A 19,760-nucleotide genomic window follows, 5' to 3' on the forward strand; every position below is an offset into this window, starting at 1 on the left:
CTCCCTACATCTTTTGTTGTACCAACATTTTACATATCCTTTTTCTTGTTTTTGTCTTGGGACATACTTTTCCACTCCTTTATAAATTTTTGCCAAAATATTCTATTTCTCTTCAACTGTTGTTTCCTCCTTGTGTATTCTTTCCCAGTCTGCTTTTTAAAAGAATTCTCTTAATTTATATAAAAAAAAAAAAAAATCCACACATCATCAATCTTCCCTTTTTATATTGTTTGTTTTTTTCCATGTGTTTTTCCTTATTTAGTTCCAGTTCAACCAATATGTGGTCACTTTTACTTATTGGTGTCTTATATTCAATCTTGTCAACTATTTTGGGTTCTGATGTGATCATTAGGTCCAGTCTCTATGGTTCTTCCTCATTTCTATACCTAGTATTCTCTTGAATCCATTGCATCATTGTATGTTCAATAATCATATCAAGTAGTACATTTCCCCATAGGTCGTCTCCACCCTTCACTGTCATCTCTTCCCAGCAGATTTCTTTACAATTAAAGTCACCCATTATAACTATTCTTCCTCCATCTTCCATTATCTTATTTAGTGTTATCCTTGTGTCTTCTAACATATTTTTGTGTTCTTTCTCTTCCCACGAAACCGTTTTAGGAGGCACATAATTTACTAAAACTTCCTGCTCTTCCCATCCCTGTCCTCCACTTGCATCATAATCATCTCTATTCTATTCTTTCCATATGTAATATTCCTCACATTTATATCCTTCTTAGTCACCCCCTTGTTTTACCTGTTTCTAATCCAATAATTATATGCACCATGTCCTACACTGTTTTGTCTCTACAATTCCCATTATGTCCAGTTCTTTTTCCTTCAGGTAATCATTCAGTTCAAGCCTGTTATTAAGCAATCTATATTTGTGTAAGACACTTTTAATTTTGTGCTACTTCCATCGTGTTTTCTGTTTCCCTTCCATTTTTCTCTGCTATGAACCATTTCCTCACTTTCATATCCACTACTCTCTGTGGAGAAGGACTCTTGGGCACAAGGCCCTCGTTGTTAGATATGTAGGACAAGGCATAGATTTCCCTCTGCGTAGGGAGTACGACGTACACACCAAGTGAGTCTAGAACTGTCCCTCATACGGTGAGCATGTAGCTCTCCTGTTGTGACTCACCTATGTACGCATAACCCACTTATTAATAAAGACACCAAACGTCCCCTCGCGTTTCTGTTGCACACGAAGATGGCGCAGTGAGTAGGATTGCTTGCAATTGCTTGCAGTGTGCAACAATGAAACATGGGACAATACTGTTTCATTGTTGCACACTGCAAGCAATTGCAAGCAATCCTACTCACTGCGCCATCTTCGTGTGCAACAGAAACGCGAGGGGACATTTGGTATCGGTCTGGTCTTATCTGTATTGTATTTCCCTATTCTATATATTCAATTTCTTTCCCTGTTGTTCATCCTCTTGAAATGCTTCTAATATTTTGTTTACCTTTTCCTTCTCTTTTAATTTTGTCCTATTTGGATTATGCTTCTATTGCATCCCTAATATAATTATACATTTCTTTTTGTCTGCTAAGTCTCTTACTATATTCTTCTCTCTCATCACTTTGATAACTGTGTCCTTAGTTTGTTCTTTCATCTGGTGTGTCACTATATCTCTTAATATAGTTTTGTTATTCTTTTGGACTTTTCTCCAACCCTGTACTTCTTTTGCTATGGACTCTTTATTCTCTTTATTATTATTCTTTAATTCCTCATTCTCATCTTTTACTTTTTTAACTGTCTTTTTAATTCTATTTCTTTAGGTTTTGGTTCTCCTTCTTTAGTTCTTCCAATTTATCAACTCGTTGCATAATCCGTGTAAGTTGGCTGAACCTAACCTCCCAGTGTTCAATCATTTTCTCTAGTTTTTCCTCTAGACTTGCTAATCGGGGGAGGTTGGCATCCCTCCCCTAATTAAATCCATGGAAATTATTATCACCACTTTCTATTGTGTTGTTCTTATCTATATTTCTAATTTTAGTGCCTTTACTGATATTTTCGACTTCACCTTCGTTGTCTGCAGCCCTCTTGTTGACCTTTCTTCCGATGTCTGGGGGAGGCCGTTCGTCTCCTTCCTCATTTCCTTCCATTTTCCTCAGTAATCCCTCCCTTTCTCCTTTTTCTTCACCTTCCCACAACACCATGAGCTTTCCCCTTCCCTACTAATACAACAAAGGTACTCCCTTGTTGAGATTGACGAAATTTGAAGTTTTCCTGGAGTTCCAAACTTCGCTGTCACTTCGACCAGTGTGTGTTTGTGTGTGTGTGTATTTACATAGTTGCATATTACGGGATGAGAGCTATGCTTGTAGTGACCCGCTTTTGTATCTCTTTGCATCCAGTTTGTTCTTAAAATCTTGTATAGTTTTGGCACCCACTGTTTCTCCGTTTAGTTTGTTCCAGACATCAATCACTCTGTGTGGGAAGCTATTCTTTTTCAAATCTCTTCTTTAACTTTCTTTAGCTTCCTCTTGTGTCCTCTTGTTTCTCTTCTGTCCCATTTTAATAAGTTGTCTCTATCAAGAACTTCCATCCTTTTCATAATTCAGTAAATAATCAGCAAATCACCTCTTTCCCTTCTCTGTTCCAGTGTTGATAGATGTAATTTATCCAATCTTTGTATGTCAAATTTGAGAGTGTAGGTGCCATTTTTGTTGCTGCACTTTGAATTCTTTCTAATTTCTTTCTTTATTTAATTATTTATTTAATTATTTATTTATTTATTTACTTTTACTAGGTGCCCATAGTGTTGCAGTATACTCCAATTTAGGTCTTATCAGTGTAATTAATATTTTCTTTACCATTTCTTCATTCATGTAGTCAAAGGCCACTTTCATTTGATCTTAATAAGTTAAAAGTCTCTCCAACTAGTTTATTGACATGTTTATCAGGTGTCAAGTCACTTGAGATAATTACTCCAAGATCCATATCTGAGTCAACTTTTTTGATTTCCTTGGTACCAATTTTACATTGACCTGATATTCTATTTTTGCTTTTCCCAAATTCCATTATACTGCATTTCTTAATGTTAAAGTTCACTTCACACTTCTGACTCCATTTCCATATTTTGTCTAGGTCTTCTTGTAGCGATCTACAGTCTTCTTCTGTGCTTACCCTCTTAAGTAGTTTGGGATCATCAGCAAAGAAGTTCATGTAACATTTCACTCCTTCATCCATATAATTTATATATATGGCAAACATTAAAGGAGCCAATTCAGAGGCTTGTGGGATGCCACTTTTCATACCTTCCCAGCTCGAGTTCTTGTCTCTAAGTACCACTAATTTTTCTCCCACTCAAGAAGTCTTTCATCCATACCAGTAGCTTACATTGTATTCCTCCTATTATTTCAATTTTTCTTATAAACTTTTTATGTGGTACTTTGTCAAAAGCCCTCTGTGAGTCCAAGAAGGTGCAATCTGCCCAGCCATCTCTTGTATTATTTCAATTAATCTTGAGTAAAAACATTATGTTTGTGGTACATGATCTTCCACTTCTAAAACCAAATTGTTTAGGGTTTAGTATTTTATTCTCTTCCAAGTGTTTGATCCATTTGTTCCTGATAACCTTTTCGCATATTTTTGCTACTGTGCTTGTAAGGGGTACTGGTCTGTAGTTTGTAGGATTTTCTTTTGTTTCCTCCTTTATATATTGGTATGATGTTTGCATTTTTCCAATCTTGCGGCACCTTTCCTTCTTTGAGTAAGAAATCTATTATCTTGTATAATCTGTCTGTTAGTTCATCTGTACACTCTTTCAATATCCAATTTGCAATTCCATCCAGTCCATGTGATTTCCTAACGTCTAGGTTTTTTATTTGATCTCTTATTTCTTTCTGTGTTACCTTTATTTCTTTCATTTTGGGGGATCTTTCTCATTGTCCATCTTCCCAAATTTGAGAGCTCTCATTTGTAAAAACAGACCTGAAATATCTGATCATAACTTCAGCCATTTCTATGTCATCTACATATTCTTTTTCTCCTTCACGCAGTTTCACTATTTCATGTTCGTCTTTTAGTTTATCATTTACATATCTGTAAAAGAGTTTAGGTTGATCCTTGCATTTGTCAATTATATCCTTTACATAGTTTCTTTTTTCTTTCCTGTGTATACTCACATATTCATTCTTAAGTTTTATATATGTTTGCCATTTGGATGTTTTTTGTCTTTTTTCCATTTTTCCCAGGTTTTGTCTCTCTTATCTTTAGCCTCACTTCACTTTTTGTTAAACCAATACTTTATATAAATCTTTTTGCTTCTTCTTTGGTACATATTTGTCAATTCCTTCTTTGTACTTTTCTTTAAATATGTTCCATTTCTCTTCCATCTTTGTTTCCTCTTTTGAAAATTTTTCCAAGTTAGTGTTTTGAAAAAAAAAAAAAAAAATCTAAATTTTACAGTCTATTTTGTTGTACATTAATCTTCCATCTCTATGTTTTTCATTTCTTCTCACATTTTTTGTCTTATACTCCACTTTGTTCATGATATCAGGTTCAGAAGTGAATATTAAGTCTAGTTTCAATGGTTTCTTCATTGTTTCTATATCTAGTATTTTCCTTAACCCATCGTGTCTACCTAGTTGTATTTTACGGGAAGGGGAGTTATGTTCGTGGTGACCTGTTTTTGTATCTTGCAAGATCAACTTTGTTCTTAAATTCTTGTATTGAGTCTGCACACACTATATAAGGTATATTTGATAGTCAAATCCAGTAGCATGTTGTTCCAGAGTTCTTCTCCCCCTTTTACTGTTATTTTTTCCCAGATTATTTCCTTTGCATTAAAGTTACCCGTAATTACTATGTTACCCTCTTTCAGTAACTCAGTGCATTCTTTGTGTCTTCCAGTAATTCGGAATGATAACTATCAGATCAGGCCTGTGTTTTTGGGGGGCACATATACTACTACAAATTTTCTACTTTTCATATTGTTAATTACAACTTAAATCATACTTAATTCCACATTATATTTGCCTTCATTTGTCTTTGTCACATTTAAACCCTTTTTAGTCAGTATCATGACTCTTCCCCCTGTTTATTCGTTCTATTTTTCACCCAATGGTTGTATAGACCTTGTCCCACCATACTTGTTGATAGAGGAACTTTCAGTTTTGTCTCCACAATTCCCGTTATGTCAGGTTTCTCTATTTAAAGATAGTCATTTAATTGATTAATTCCAGAAATCATACCTTCCTTATTTGTGTAAGCCACTTTTAGTTTCATATTCTCTCTCTTTTTTATGTTTCCACTTTTCTGATGTACCATTTTCTCAGTCTCGGATCCAATACTCTCCAAAAAGACTTGTTTTTTCTGTCTCCGTTCTTTTCTCGTTTCTATTGTTGGCTTCAATTCTGAGAGCCTTGTCTTTCTCTTTTTCCTCATCACTCATTTCCTCTTTTATCCGTACATGTCTGAAGTTCTCAGTGTTTGCAAGTTTAACCACTTTTGATAGTATCTCCTCAGCTATCATTTGAGTTCTTAGTTTGATTTTCAGAGGTCTATGTTGCTTTTCTTTTGAGTATGTGCCCATTTTGTGAATCTCATCAATTTCCTTGTTAAAAATTTGCCTTTCATCTTAAATTTCTTTCAGAATTTCCTTTTCTGTTTCTTTTTCCTCCTTATCTCTTTGGTATTTATACACATTATGTTTTTCTTTGATACCATAGACCACATTGCATTTACCTTTGTCTACTGTATCTCTCACCCAATTTTCCTTTTCTTTAATTACTTTCATAACTGTTTCTTTTGTATTCTCCTCCATCTGCTGTTGTACTATTTCTCTAAAGGATATTTTTTATTTTGCTATTCCTGCTTCCACTGATTTTTTATTTCAAGGAGGTCTGTTTCCTTGATTGACTCTTTCACCTTTCCAGTCACTACCTGTAATTGGTCTTTGATCTCCTTTTTCAGTTCTTCATTTTTGTTCTTATCTTCATTTTTCTTTCTTTCGTTTCCTCTTTTAAGCATATTAAGTTCACTTTCTAGGTCATTCAATTCTCTAATTGTTTGCTCATTACTCTAACACAAAGTAATCATTTCTCTAAGTAAAGCTCAATAGTCCATTAAGTCGTTTACGTCACTATTTCTTAGTGCATTGCTGTACTTAACTTCTCTATCTATATTCATGCCTTTACCTATTTCTCTTAAGGTTCTTTGGAAGCCTGAAAAACTGTTATTTCTCCCACCTTTGATTTGTTCTCAGTGTATCACTTGAACATGTCCTCTTCGGTATCACTCCTCTTGGTGATTCAACTCTACTTATATCCAGCCCTCTCTTTGTTGGTTCATTTAATTTTTTTTTCTTCTTTTTCTTTCTCCATTGTGCCAAAACTATACTTTCCTAAGAACTGGATTTAAGCTTTGCCGGTTACTCGAGAACATAGTCTATACATTCCGAAAAATAAACGCTAGGCGTTTCCTTCTTTTCAGCAGCAGAACTGCTAGGTGTGTGTGTGTGTGTGTCTCCCTCTCTGAAAGAGACTGAAAGTGCATCTCTCTTTCTCACTCCCATTATGAGAGAGAGTGAAAGTGTGCATGCATGCATGTGTATTTACCTACCAGTACCTAGTTGTATTTTATGGGAAGGGGAGCTACACTTGTGGTGTCCTGTTTCTGTATCTTGCCATATTTAATTTGATTTTAAATTCATGTATTGTTTTTGCACACACTATTGTTTCATCTAGTATATTCCATACATCCACCACTCTGTGGGGAAAGCTGTTTTTCCCTTTTTTCTCCAGGTCTCTTCTATAACCATAATTTTTTAATTTCTTTCCATGTCCTCTTGTGTTTCTCTTATCCCAATTTAATAAGTCATATCCAAAGATTTCCACACCTCTCATAATTCTGTAGATGGTCAACAAGTCACCTCTTTCTCTTCTTAGTTCCAGAGTCAGTAGTCCTAATTTTGACAATCTTCATATGACATTTTTTATAGTGTTTTGGCCATCTTCGTAGTTGCTCTCTGGATTCTCGCAGTTTTCCTTATATTCTTTTTAGTAGTGGGTGACCCTAGTATCACTGCATACTCCAATTTAGGCCTTATCAGTGTGACTAGTATTTTCATTACCATTTCTTCATCCAAGTAAGTAAAAGCTACTTTTATTGATCTTAGCAAGTTATAGATTTTGCCGACAGTTTTGTTTATATGTTTATCAGGGGACACATCTTTTGTGATGATCACCCCCAGGTCTTTTTCGGATCCCACTTTTGTCACTTCCTTTTCACCAATTTTATATTGTCCTGCTATCCTTTTTTTTTTTTTTTTTTTTTTCTCCAATTTCCATTATGCTACATTTATGTTGAAGTTCACTTCCCACTTCTGACTCCATTCCCAGACCCTGTTCATATTTCTCTGTACTCTCTTTAACAATTTTGCATCATCTGCAATGAAGCTCATGTAACATTCCACACCTTCGTCCATGTCATTCACATAGCTAACATTATTGGAGCCAATACTGACGCTTGTGGAACCCCACTAATTACCTCTTCCCAAGTAGAACTCTTATCTCTGAGCACTACTCTCATTTTTCTTCCATGCAAAAAATCCTTCATCCATTTCAGTAATTTACCTTGTATCCCACCTATGGTTTCTAGTTTTTTTAATAGTTTTTTGTGAGGGACTTTAATAAAAGCTTTTTATAGATCTAGGAATGCACAATCAGCCCATCCATCCCTTTTTGTATTATGTCTAGTAGTCTTGAGTAAAAACAGATCAGATTTATGGTACATGATCTTCCCTGTCTAAATCTGAATTGTTGTGGATTTAGGATCTTGTTCTCCTCCAGATATTTTATCCATCTACTTTTATAACTTTTTCACAAATTTTAGCTACCATGCTTGTAAGGGAAACTGGTCTGTAATTTGTTGGGTCTTCATTGTTTCCTCCTTTATAAATTGGTACAATATAAGCATTTTTCCAGTCTTCTGGTATTTTTCCTTCATTGAGTGAGCAACTTATTATGTCATATATTTTGTATATTAGTTCTTTACATTCTTTTAATATCCAGTTTGCTATTCCATCTGAGCCATGTGATTTTCTGACAACCAGGTTCATTGTTTGATCCATTATTTCTTTCCGTGTTACTCTTATTTCCCTCATGGGGGGTGGGGGGTGGGAATGTCATTTCTCTCCTTTCATCCCAATGCTGCATTTTTTCTCTAGTGAAAACCGACTTGAAGTGTTTGCTCATGACTAGCCATTTCTGTATCTTCTGTGTATTCTGTATTCCCTTGGCATAGTTTCACTATTTCCTGTTTATTTTTTAGTTACTATTTACATATCTATAGAATAGTTTTGGCTGATCCTTACATTTTTCTATTATGTCTTTTTCATAGTTTCTTTTTTCTTCCCTGCATATTTTTACATATTCATTCCTTTGATTGATATATATTTGCCACTTTCTAGGTTTTTTGTCTTTTCTCCATCTTTTCCAAGCTTTATCTCTTCTATCTTTTGCTTCACTGCACCTTCTATTAAACCAGCATTTAATATACACCTTTTCCTGTTTTTGCTTTGGGACATTTATCCACTCCTTTGTAGATTTTCATTAGAATAATCCATTTTTCTTCCAGTTTGCTTTAAGAAAAAATTTCTGTGTGTGTTTGTGTATTTACCTAGTTGTATTATATAGGAAGGGGAGCTATGCTTGTAGTGACCTGTCTTTCTATCTCTTATCATCTAGTTTGTTCTTAAATTGTTGTATGGTGTTTGCACACACTAATGTTTTGTCTAATTTGTTCCAGACATCTACCACTCTGTGTGGAAAACTTTTTTTTTTTTCAGATCTCTTCTATAATTATTGTTTTTGAGTTTATTTCATGTCCTCTTTTTTTCTTTTGTCCCACTTTAATAAGTCTTCTTTGTTCCAGGGTTGGTAGTTCCAGTTTAGACTATCTTTGTATGTCAATTTTGAAAGTGTTGGGGCCATTTTTGTCATTGCTCTTTGGATTCTTTCTAATTTCTTTATATTCTTTTTTGTACTGGGTGTCCATAGTGTTGCAGCATACTCCAGTCTTGGTCTTATTAGTGTGACTAATATTTTTTTTACCATTACTTCATCCAAGTAATTAAAAGCCACCTTTATTGATCTTAGTAAATTGTAGGTTTCTCTGACTATTTTGTTTATCTACTTGTCCAGTGACATGTCTTTGGTAATAATTACTCCTAGGTCCTTTTCAGAACTAACTTTACTTCCTTTGTACTGATTTTATAATGTCCTGATATTCTTTTTCTTTTTACTTTTTCCAAACTCTATTATACTACATTTCTTAATGTTGAAGTTCACTTCCCACTTTTGGCTCCATTCCCAGACTTTGTCCAGGTCTCTCTGTAGTGATTCACAGTCTTTTTCTATACTTTCTTTAGTAGTTTTGTGTCATCTGCAAAGAAGTTCATATAACATTCTACACCATCCATGTCATTTATATATATATATATATATATATATATATATATATATATATATATATATAAAACATTATTGGAGCTCATACTGAACCTTGTGGGACTCCATTTATTATTTCTATATATATATATAAAACATTATTGGAGCTCATACTGAACCTTGTGGGACTCCATTTATTATTTCTTCCCAAGTCAAGTTTTTATCTCTAAATACCACCCTTATTTTTCTCCCATGCAAGAAATCTTCCATCCATTTCAATAATTTTCCTTGTACACCTGTTATTTTGAGTTTTCTTAATAGTTTTTTGTGAAAGGGGCTTTGGGGAAGAGGAGAATGTCTGTTGAGGAAGGACAGGAGAGGACAGAAGACAGGGGTGAATGGAGAATGGTTGTACAGGGGGTCACCACAATTCGACAGGGATGGGGCGGTCTATCATCGGTCGATCCTGGGTTCTGTCAAATCATGATGCAGTTTTTCCCATGGGAATACATTGTAATTAGGGGGGATAGGGACCGACCTCCAGCCCAGACCCCCCCAAAATATCACTATGACCTCTAAAAACCACTAACTTAGACTAAATCAGTAATGTTAAAGGCTTCATTTTTATCTAATTTTGTTTATTAACCACATTAAGCTGCTGTACAGTACATTTTTGGTGGTGGATGTTGTGGCCTGCAAGTCCTCCCACAGTGACAAGGCACGCTCCTGCACAACCCCCATGCTCATCGGCATCTTGCGTTGTGTCCTGTCCTCTATCCACTTGATCAACATGTCCTCCATCGTGTCGAGACGGGTGTCCCTTGAGCCATGGAGAACAAAGGAAGTTGTGGAAAATGCTGATGCAGCGGCCTGGCGGTACTTGTCCCTGTTCTTCCAAATTGTTGATACTGTTGATCTTGGGACACCCATTTCCGCTGCAACGGCAGAATGAGCCTTACGTGCCTCACACTTTCTTATAAACTCAAGCTTATCTTTGAAAGGCAGGAAAGTGTATTTCTTAGGGGTGGGGCCGGAGGTGGATTTGTGCGGCATGGTGGTGGAACAGCAGAGCGTGGCTTGCCTCGACGATGGCTGGAGCGAGAGTGAGACAGAGTGGTGCATCGGGAGGGGTGGCAAATTTGACCGGGTGCATGGTGCACGAGATTTTAATGTCGAATTGTCAAGTCTGGCTGTCGAACCTTGAGGGTTGGGTATAAATTAGCTACTGTCGAATTTGCGATAATTCGAATTGCAAACGGTTGAATTGCAGTGACCCCCTGTATATGGATGATATTGTGATGCATGAGGTGGAATGGGTGGGGTGATGGGGGGTGAGGTAGTATGTGTGAACAAAATTTGACGCAGCCCGAAGAGATTTCTCCTCGTCTTCCCCTCTTCTGTATGGTGGGTCGCCGATTTAATGAAGCAGCCTTGCTGTGGATGTGCTGTGCCTTGCAACACTGCCTCTAACCCTTGGCAGTGGACAGGGTGCAGGGATGACCCGTCATCCAAGAGGTGCTAAGATAAGAGGGAGGATGGAGGGGAGTGGAGTGTATTTAGGGATGGAATGGGTGGGAATGATTTTATGCCTTTTTCTTTTTGGTTACCTCCCTTGTAAGGGGGAAAAAAGCCTTGGTATATGTATGTACCTTTTGTAAATCCTCATAAAAACTCTTGACTGCTCTTAACTTTCCTCCTATCCCATATATCTGCAATAAACCCATAGGGCCTTCCTGTCTACCTTGTCATAAGCCTTTTCCAAATCCATAAAGGTCCAAAAAATCCTTATTTTTTCCTGAAGCTTTCTCACATATCTGCCTTGCCACAAAAATCTGATCCACACAACCCTTATCTGTCCTAAACTCACACTGTTCTTCAGTTACTCCCTCTCTTCCTCTCCAAATCCTCTCAATCAAAACCCTCCCATAAGCCTTCCTAAGTACCCTCAACAAACTGATCCTTATGAAGCTACTACACTCACACTTGTATCCTTTTCCCTTGTAAAGCAGAACTATACAGGCATTTCCCCAGTACTCTATCCTCTTGTAGACAAACATTAAACAATCTCACCAGCCAGTCCACCACCACTGTACGTCCCTTTTTTAGACACTTCACATGGCACCCATCCATCCCAGGTGCCTTACCTGCTCTCATCATTATAATAACTGCTGTGCTTTCACCTCATGTTTCTGTACTTCTTCTCCATTTTCCTCACTCATCACTGTCATTTTCTTTGCACTTCCCACTGCAACTACCTTCCCCTTCCTATCCTCCTTCACATTTAGCAACTCCCTAAGATACTCTGCCCATCTTTCTCTTACTGCCATCTCTTCCATTATCATCTCTCTATCTGCACCTTTTACCTTTTCTGCTCCACTTGATTCCCTTCCTCTTCCTTTCTTAATTTTCTTCCAAAACATCCTTTTATTACTTTCAAAAATTTCTGTCATACTCTTACCTCATTTTACATCTGCTCTCCTCTTTGCCTCCTTTATCTAATGCTTTACTTCTCTTTTCTTTGTACCTCTCATATGATTCTCTCATTCTGTTTTGTAACCAATTTGTGAATGCTTGTTTCTTTTCTTCTACAACCTTCTTTGCTTCATCATCCCACTACTCACTACCCTTCCTTCTATTTCCTCCCATCCTCCTTGTTCCACACACCATCTTTGCACACCTTGTGACTCCCTCCTTGAAACATCCCCATTCCTCCTCCATTCCTAGTTCTACCCTATCCTTCACTCCCTCGTGCTCTTCTCTCAGGTTCTACTTTTCTTTTTCTTTTTCATTTAAGCAGTTTACTTTAAGCACCTCCCTACTTTCTGTCCTTTTCCTCTTTCTCCATCTATCCTTCACTCTCAACTCACCGTCCACCAAAAAATTCTTTGATATTCAAAGGATTACAAAGGATTACAAAGGCGGAGCATGCCGACAGGAGACCTATTGGTCCATAGCTAGGTTGGATGCGAAGAAAAAATATATTCTCTCACTCTCTCCCCTTAGAACAGGAATATATAATAATGTCCAAGGAATACAGAGGAAGAAAAAGGTGTGGAACCCCAGTTGTAAATCATGAAGAAGAAAATTATGAATGCCTGTAACATAAGGGGAGAAATTGCACTATACTCAATTCATAGTCTTTGATGTCCTATTTTATTGCAGGTCCATGCAAGAGTGACAGGATGTGGCATTCGATCTGTGAGCTTCCATGGAGATATCCTTACAATAGGCACTGGAATTGGCACCATCATGTTTTATGACATGAGGAATGGCAAATATCTTGAATCTACAATGAATAGGTAAGATAATCAGTCGGTTTCTCTTTCTCTGTCTTTCTGTCTCTCATTCTTCTCATGATTTTTTGCATCATCTGCAGACATGTTGCTATAGCTAGTTTTACCTCCTATCATGTCTATTATCATAGGTGCAAGCTTCAAGCCTGGTGGAACTCTGTTGTTCTCTGCTCTCAATCCTGACATCTTATCCTTTATTACTATTCTCATGTACCTTCCCTTCAAAAAATTGTTTAATCAATTTGAGTAGTTTACCTCTTAGTCCTCCAATATGCTCCATTTTCCACACAAGATGATTGTGAAATACTCTACAAAATGCTGTCTTTAGATACTCACCCAGCCCTCCTTCACTTGCAGCACATTAGGGTTGGAGCTATGCTAATTGGGTCCCATCTCTTTTTCTCCATTTCCTTGGAGTTTTTTTTATAGAGTTGGCATGGGCTATATTTTCATCTAATTCCATAAACCTACACTTCTATGTAGAAAGCTATATTTCTTCATATCTTTTATTTATTTACTTTTTTCATTTATTTATTCAATTTGATTGATTGATTGATTTTTATTGTTGTATAGTTCCTCTTTACAAGGGAAAAGGGGACAAGTGTGAATGTAGTAGTTTCAGAGGGATTAGCCTGTTAAGTGTAGTAGGGAAGGCTTATGGGAGGATCTTGATTGAGAGGATTAGGAGAGGAACAGAAGGAGTAATTGGTGAGGAACAGTGTGGATTTAGGACAGGTAGAGGTTGTGTAGATCAGATCTTTGTGGTAAGACAGATATGTGAGAAAGCTATAGGAAAGGGGAAGGATGTTTTTTGGGCTTTTATGGATCTGGAAAAGGCTTATGATAGGGTAGACAGAAAGGCACTGTGGGAGGTTATGCAGATTTATGGGATAGGAGGAAAGCTTCTGGGAGCTGTCAAGAGTTTTTATGAGAGTAGTAGAGCATGTGTCAGGATTAGAAATGGAGAGAGTGAGTGGTTTGAAGTAAAGGTGGGACTTCGTCAAGGATGTGTTATGTCGCCCTGGCTGTTCAACTTATACATGGATGGGGTGGTGCGAGAGGTGAATGCTAGGGTAGTGGGTCAGGGATTGGAGATGGTTAAAGAAAATGGAGAAAAGTGGGAGGTGAGCCAGCTGTTGTTTGTGGACGACACTGCGCTTGTGGCAGGGTCGGAGGAGGGATTGAGGAAGCTGGTGGCAGAGTTTGGGAGAGTATGTGATAGAAGGAGTGATTGTGCCAACAGCACTGTATGGGGCAGAAACATGGAACATAAGAGAAGAAGAGAGAAGGAGTTTGAATGTGTTTGAGATGAGGTGTCTGAGAAGTATGGTGGGGGTTACTAGGCTGGATAGAGTGAGAAATGAGGAGGTGAGGAGGAGAACAGGGGTGAAAAAGGATTTGGGAGATAGGGTTGATGAAAGAATATTAGGATGGTTTGGACACATGGAAAGAATGAGTGAAGAAAGACTAGTAAAAGAGGTATGGAAGGCAGATGTGGAGGGAGTGAACATGAGGGGACGTCCTAGGATGAGGTGGATGGATGGGGTGAAGGGGGCTTTGGGGAAGAGGGGAATGTCTGTTGAGGAAGGAAGGGAGAGGACGGAAGACAGAGGTGAGTGGAGAATGGTTGTATATGGATGATGTTGTGATTGCATGAGGAGGAATGGGCGGGGGGGTGGGGTAGTATGTGTGAGTAAATTTTGACGCAGCCCGAAGGGATTTCTCCCCGTCCTCTCCTTATATGCAAGGGGGGACGGAGAGGGGGGGTCGCCGATTGAATGAAGCGACCTTGCTGTGGATGTGCTGTGTCTTGCGACACTGCTTCTGACCCAGGGCGGTGGGCAAGGTGCGGGGATGACCCGTCATCCAGGAGGTGCTCAGATGAGAGGGAGGGTGGGAGGGGTGTGGAGTGTATTTAGGGATGAAATGGGTGGGAGTGTTTTTATGCCTTTCCCTTTTTGGCTACCTCCCTTGAAAGGGGGAAAAAGTCTTGGTATATGTATGTATGTATGTATGTTATTATTTTAGAATTGTTTTTATTTTGTTATTATGACCTCTTGTTGAACTTTCTTCTAATACTAGTAATTATTTTCTGTCCACTTTCTTCAAACCTGTCTCCAGTTTGTATATCATTATAATGTAACCTCTCTTTGTTCTTCCAAGGTTGGTAGTCTGTTTCTTCAATCTTTCCTCTTATAACATCTTGTTTATACCAGGGATCATCTTGGTTGCTCTGTCAGGATCTTCCACAGTAGGGCTTGACATAGCTGGCTTGCCTGAACCACATTATCATATGGTGAATCCCCCCACCTCATCCACTCCAAATAATTTATTATGTAAATGAGAAGATCCCTTTAGGCCTTCCCTTCACACCCGTCCAGTCTCTTATTCACTCCTAATTTTTCCACCACCTCATTCCTACTAGAATACTAATATATTATTTAACTTGTCTTACAAAACTCAGACCTATTGTATTGTGTGTTTCATTGTCTTTTGTGTTTTTTTGGCAGTGGGCGGGCAGTGCTGCTGAAATGTACCAATGGTTGGGTAAGCCTAGATGATGACGCCTACCATGACGGCATGCACCCCAACCTAGAACACACTGCTGCTATCTACACACACTGTTATGACTGGTCTGGGACTAGACTGTTTGCTGCAGGAGGTCCTCTGCATGCATCTCTTAAGGGCAATTATGCAGCACTCTGGTGTTGATATTTGCTCAATAGGCTCTCAATATTGCATGTATCTTGTCCAGCTATTAATTTGCTATGGTAGGGAACAATGAACTAAGCTTTTTATTGTCATGTACTTACTTTTTTTCCATTATTCTTTTAAATGCCAGTAAATATTGCAGTCAAATTCTACCTCTGGGTTATGGTCATACCAAATTGCACAAAGTTTGTCTTAGTTGCCTGATACATCATTTGTTGTGAAGCATCATATGCCTTATACTCTGTATAGCTTTGAATGTCATGACACAGCTGAAGTAAGAATAATCTTCTCCAAACCCTTTTGTAGCATAAGATTACAACTCGAGTTGGCAAAGCTTTCCTAGGCAACATTTCTTTGGCCTAATTCTCTGTTACTGTTGCAATTTCATCAAGAGGTGTGTCTAAAAGTTACTATCATAAATAGTTGCCACTGTATTGAGAAGTAGAACTAATAATGGTGTAGCTTTCATGTAGACATTTGTTTGGAGGAAGTGTGCAATTTTAAGATACTGATATTGTAAGTGGACAAAATCTCAGACTTGCAGTCTCCAAAGATAGAATCTTAATGAAAATAGGTGTAGAATGAGGGAAAACATTGTCAAAGTGATGCAATGCAGAAATAAGTTCTTAAATGAATATGTACATTGTGTGTGTGTGTGTGCATGTGTGTGTGTGTGTGTGTGTACACATATATAGATTCTACATGTATATTTTATTCCATTTGGTAGATCCCCACACAAACATTCTTAGATCCATAGACACTAAAAACAATAAACAGGGGAAGAGTGGGACTAATACCCTTTCCAATCTCGTAAGAGGATCTGATGCTATGTGTATTTGTAGTCTGTTAGGTTATGTATGTAGTATGGTTGTGTATTTGGAGACATCAGAGGTTGTGTGTGTGTGATTTGCCATGGTTTTGGATCATTGTGTTTGACTCATGATCAATAGCTATTACCCTCCTGGATGAGAGCTCAGAGCTCATATAGGGTCCAATCTATTGGTAATGCTGTGACCTTACACATGCACACACATACACAAGGATGGAAATAGCTGTCAATTACGAGAGTCCAACACGTGATCCAAGACCATGGTGAGTTTTATACCAATATATAAAGGAGGAAACAATGAAGACCCAAGAAATTACAGACTGGTTTCCCTTAGAAGTACCATAGCCAGATTTATGAAAAAGTTATCAAAAATAGATGGATGAAACATCTGGAGGAGAACAACATACTAAACCCGAGACAGTTTGGATTCAGACAAGAAAGATCATGTGCCACAAATCTAATCTGCTTCTACTCAAGACTATTAGATATAATACAGGAAAGGGATGGATGGGCTGATTGTGCTTTCCTAGACTTACAAAAAGCTTTTGATAAAGTGCCACATAGAAAACTATTATGAAAACTGAAAACCATAAGAGGAATACAAGGTAAACTACTGGAATGGATGGAGGATTTCTTGTATGGAAGAAAAATGAGAGTAGTGCTCAGAGATAAGAGTTCTATTTGGGAAAAGGTAATTAGTGGAGTTTGTTACTGGCTCCAATAATGTTTGCTATTTATCTGAATGACATGAACAAAGGTGTAGTGTAGACAGTTACATGAGCTTCTTTGCTGATGACACAAAGTTGTTAAGAAAAGTGAATACTGAAATAGACTGAGTCACTGCAGAGAGATCTGAACAAACTTTGGGAATGGAGTCAGAAGTGGGAAGTGGACTTCAACATTAAGAAATGTAGTATAGTGGAATTTGGAAAAAGTAAAAACAGGATATCAGGACAATATAAAATCGGTGAAAAGGAAGTAAAGAAAGTGGGATTTGAAAAAGACCTGGGAGTAATCATCACAAAGGATATGTCCCCTGATAAACAGATAAACAGAATTGTTGGGGAAATCTATAACTTGCTGAGATCGATAAAGGTGGCATTTACTTACTTGGACAAAGAAATGGTGAAGAAAATACTAGTCACACTGATAAGACCAAGACTGGAGTACGTAGTGACACTATGGTCACCCAGTACCAAAAAGAATATAAGGAAAATTGAAAGAATCCAAAGAGTAACTACAAAGATGGCCCCCACACTTTCAGAACTGTCATACGAAGAGAGATTGTCAAAACAAGAGTACTGACCCTGGAACAAAGAAGATAAAGAGGAGACTTGTTGACCATCTACAGAATCATGAGAGGTATGGAAGTCCTTGATAGAGAAGACTTACTGAATTGGGATATGAGAAATACAAGGGGACATGGAAAGAAACTCAAAAAGGACAGTTATAGAAGAGACCTGAACAATAACAGCTTTCTCTGCAGAGTGGTGGATGTATGGAACAAACTAGACAAAATGATAGTGTGTGCAAAAACCATACACAAATTTAAGAACAATTTAGACACTGGAAGATATAGAAATGCAACACCACAAGCGTAGCTCCCCTTCCCGTAAGATACAACTAGGTAAATAAACACACACACACACATATTTATCTATATACCAAAGGCTTCTTCCTTGTAAGGGAGGTAGCCAAGTCAAAAATAGAATCCCACTCCCACCTATTCCACTCCCATCTACTATTTTCCCCCCCTCCCTGTCATCTTAGCTCCTCATGAATGAAGGGTCATCCCTATCTCCTGCCACATACCACATATTACAAAGGAGCATGCCAACCGGAGACCTTTTGGCCCATAACTAGGTTGGATGAAAAAAAAAAAAGTAATAATAATAATAAAGATAAATAAATAAATAGGTAAAGTTAAATAATAAACAGGTAAATAGTAAATAATAATAAATTGATGGATAAATAATGATAAATGAAAATCAAGGAAACAATGAACAAACAGACAATAACAAACAAATAAATAATGTAAAATAAATTGCAAGCATTACAGCATCTTGCTTAGGTGTTTATCTAAACGAATCTTAAAGCTTTGAACTGAACTACATTGCACTGCCTCTGCAGGAAGTTTATTCCATTCATTAACTACATGGTTGGCAAAGTTGTTTCTACCAACTTCCAAATTAAATATATTTCCTGACAGTTTAAGACCATTTTCTTGTCTGATTCTCATTCAGTGTAAAAATTTTGTCACACTTGATATTGTCTCCCTTTAGAATATTAAAGACCTGTATCAAGTCATCTCTGAGTCTACGCTTTTTTAGGGAAAACAGATTTATATGAACTTTGAAGTCAAAAGATCGTGCAATCAGTCCTGGAATTTTATTTGCTTTCTCAGAGGCTGAAATACACTGCTTAGATGATTTGAGATCGTTACTGATAATTACACTGAGATCCTTATCACTATCCACTTTTGTTAACAAATTTCAAAATGACTTGTAATCATACATACATACATATACCAAGAGGGTCAGAGGAGGGATTGAGGAAGCTGGTGGCAGAGTTTGGGAGAGTATGTGATAGAAGAAAGCTAAAGATAAATGTGGGTAAAAGTAAGGTGATGAGATGTACAAGGGGTGAAAGTGGCAGTAGACTGGAAGTGAACATTAAGGGAGAGTGACTGGAGGAAGTGGATAGTTTTAGATACTTGGGTGCAAGTGTAGCAGGAAAAGGTGGAGTGAAGGTGGAGGTAGAATGTAGATTGAGAGAAGCGAGTAAATGCCTTGGTGGATTAAAGAGTGTAATGAGGAATAGACATTTGGGAATGGATGCAAAGAGGAGACTGTATGAAGGAGTGATTGTGCCAACAGCACTGTATGGGGCAGAAACGTGGAACATAAGAGAAGAAGAGAGAAGGAGTTTGAATGTGTTTGAGATGAGGTGTCTGAGAAGTATGGTGGGGGTTACTAGGCTGGATAGAGTGAGAAATGAGGAGGTGAGGAGGAGAACAGGGGTGAAAAAGGATTTGGGAGATAGGGTTGATGAAAGAATATTAGGATGGTTTGGACACATGGAAAGAATGAGTGAAGAAAGACTAGTAAAAGAGGTATGGAAGGCAGATGTGGAGGGAGTGAAAATGAGGGGACGTCCTAGGATGAGGTGGATGGATGGGGTGAAGGGGGCTTTGGGGAAGAGGGGAATGTCTGTTGAGGAAGGAAGGGAGAGGACGGAAGACAGAGGTGAGTGGAGAATGGTTGTATATGGATGATGTGATTGCATGAGGAGGAATGGGCGGGGGGGTGGGGGGTGGGGTAGTATGTGTGAGTAAATTTTGACGCAGCCCGAAGGGATTTCTCCCCGTCCTCTCCTTATATGCAAGGGGGGACGGAGGGGGGGGGTCACCGATTAAATGAAGCGGCCTTGCTGTGGATGTGCTGTGTCTTGCGACACTGCTTCTGACCCAGGGCGGTGGGCAGGGTGCAGGGATGACCCGTCATCCAGGAGGTGCTCAGATGAGA

General features: G+C 38.0%; 1 protein-coding gene across 4 annotated transcripts in view; it reads left to right on the forward strand.

Moving 5' to 3' along the window:
• DCAF12 (DDB1 and CUL4 associated factor 12-like protein) overlaps positions 1-19,499 on the forward strand; it is a 58,737-nt gene extending 39,238 nt beyond the window's left edge. For 3 of the 4 annotated variants that reach the window (XM_076181266.1, XM_076181264.1, XM_076181265.1), the window contains 2 exons: positions 12,565-12,701; positions 15,206-19,498. In XM_076181266.1, the coding sequence (XP_076037381.1) occupies positions 12,565-12,701; positions 15,206-15,407 (339 nt within the window). In that variant the 3' untranslated portion in view covers positions 15,408-19,498. Of the gene's footprint in view, positions 1-12,564; positions 12,702-15,205 lie in introns of all 4 variants that reach the window. The other variant, XM_076181267.1, reaches the window with a different exon arrangement.
• Positions 19,500-19,760: the final 261 nt, after the last annotated feature.

The sequence above is a fragment of the Oratosquilla oratoria genome, unplaced genomic scaffold, assembly GCF_046742065.1.
Source record: "Oratosquilla oratoria isolate Oo_2021 unplaced genomic scaffold, ASM4674206v1 SCAFFOLD213, whole genome shotgun sequence".
Taxonomy (NCBI): Eukaryota; Metazoa; Arthropoda; class Malacostraca; order Stomatopoda; family Squillidae; genus Oratosquilla; species Oratosquilla oratoria.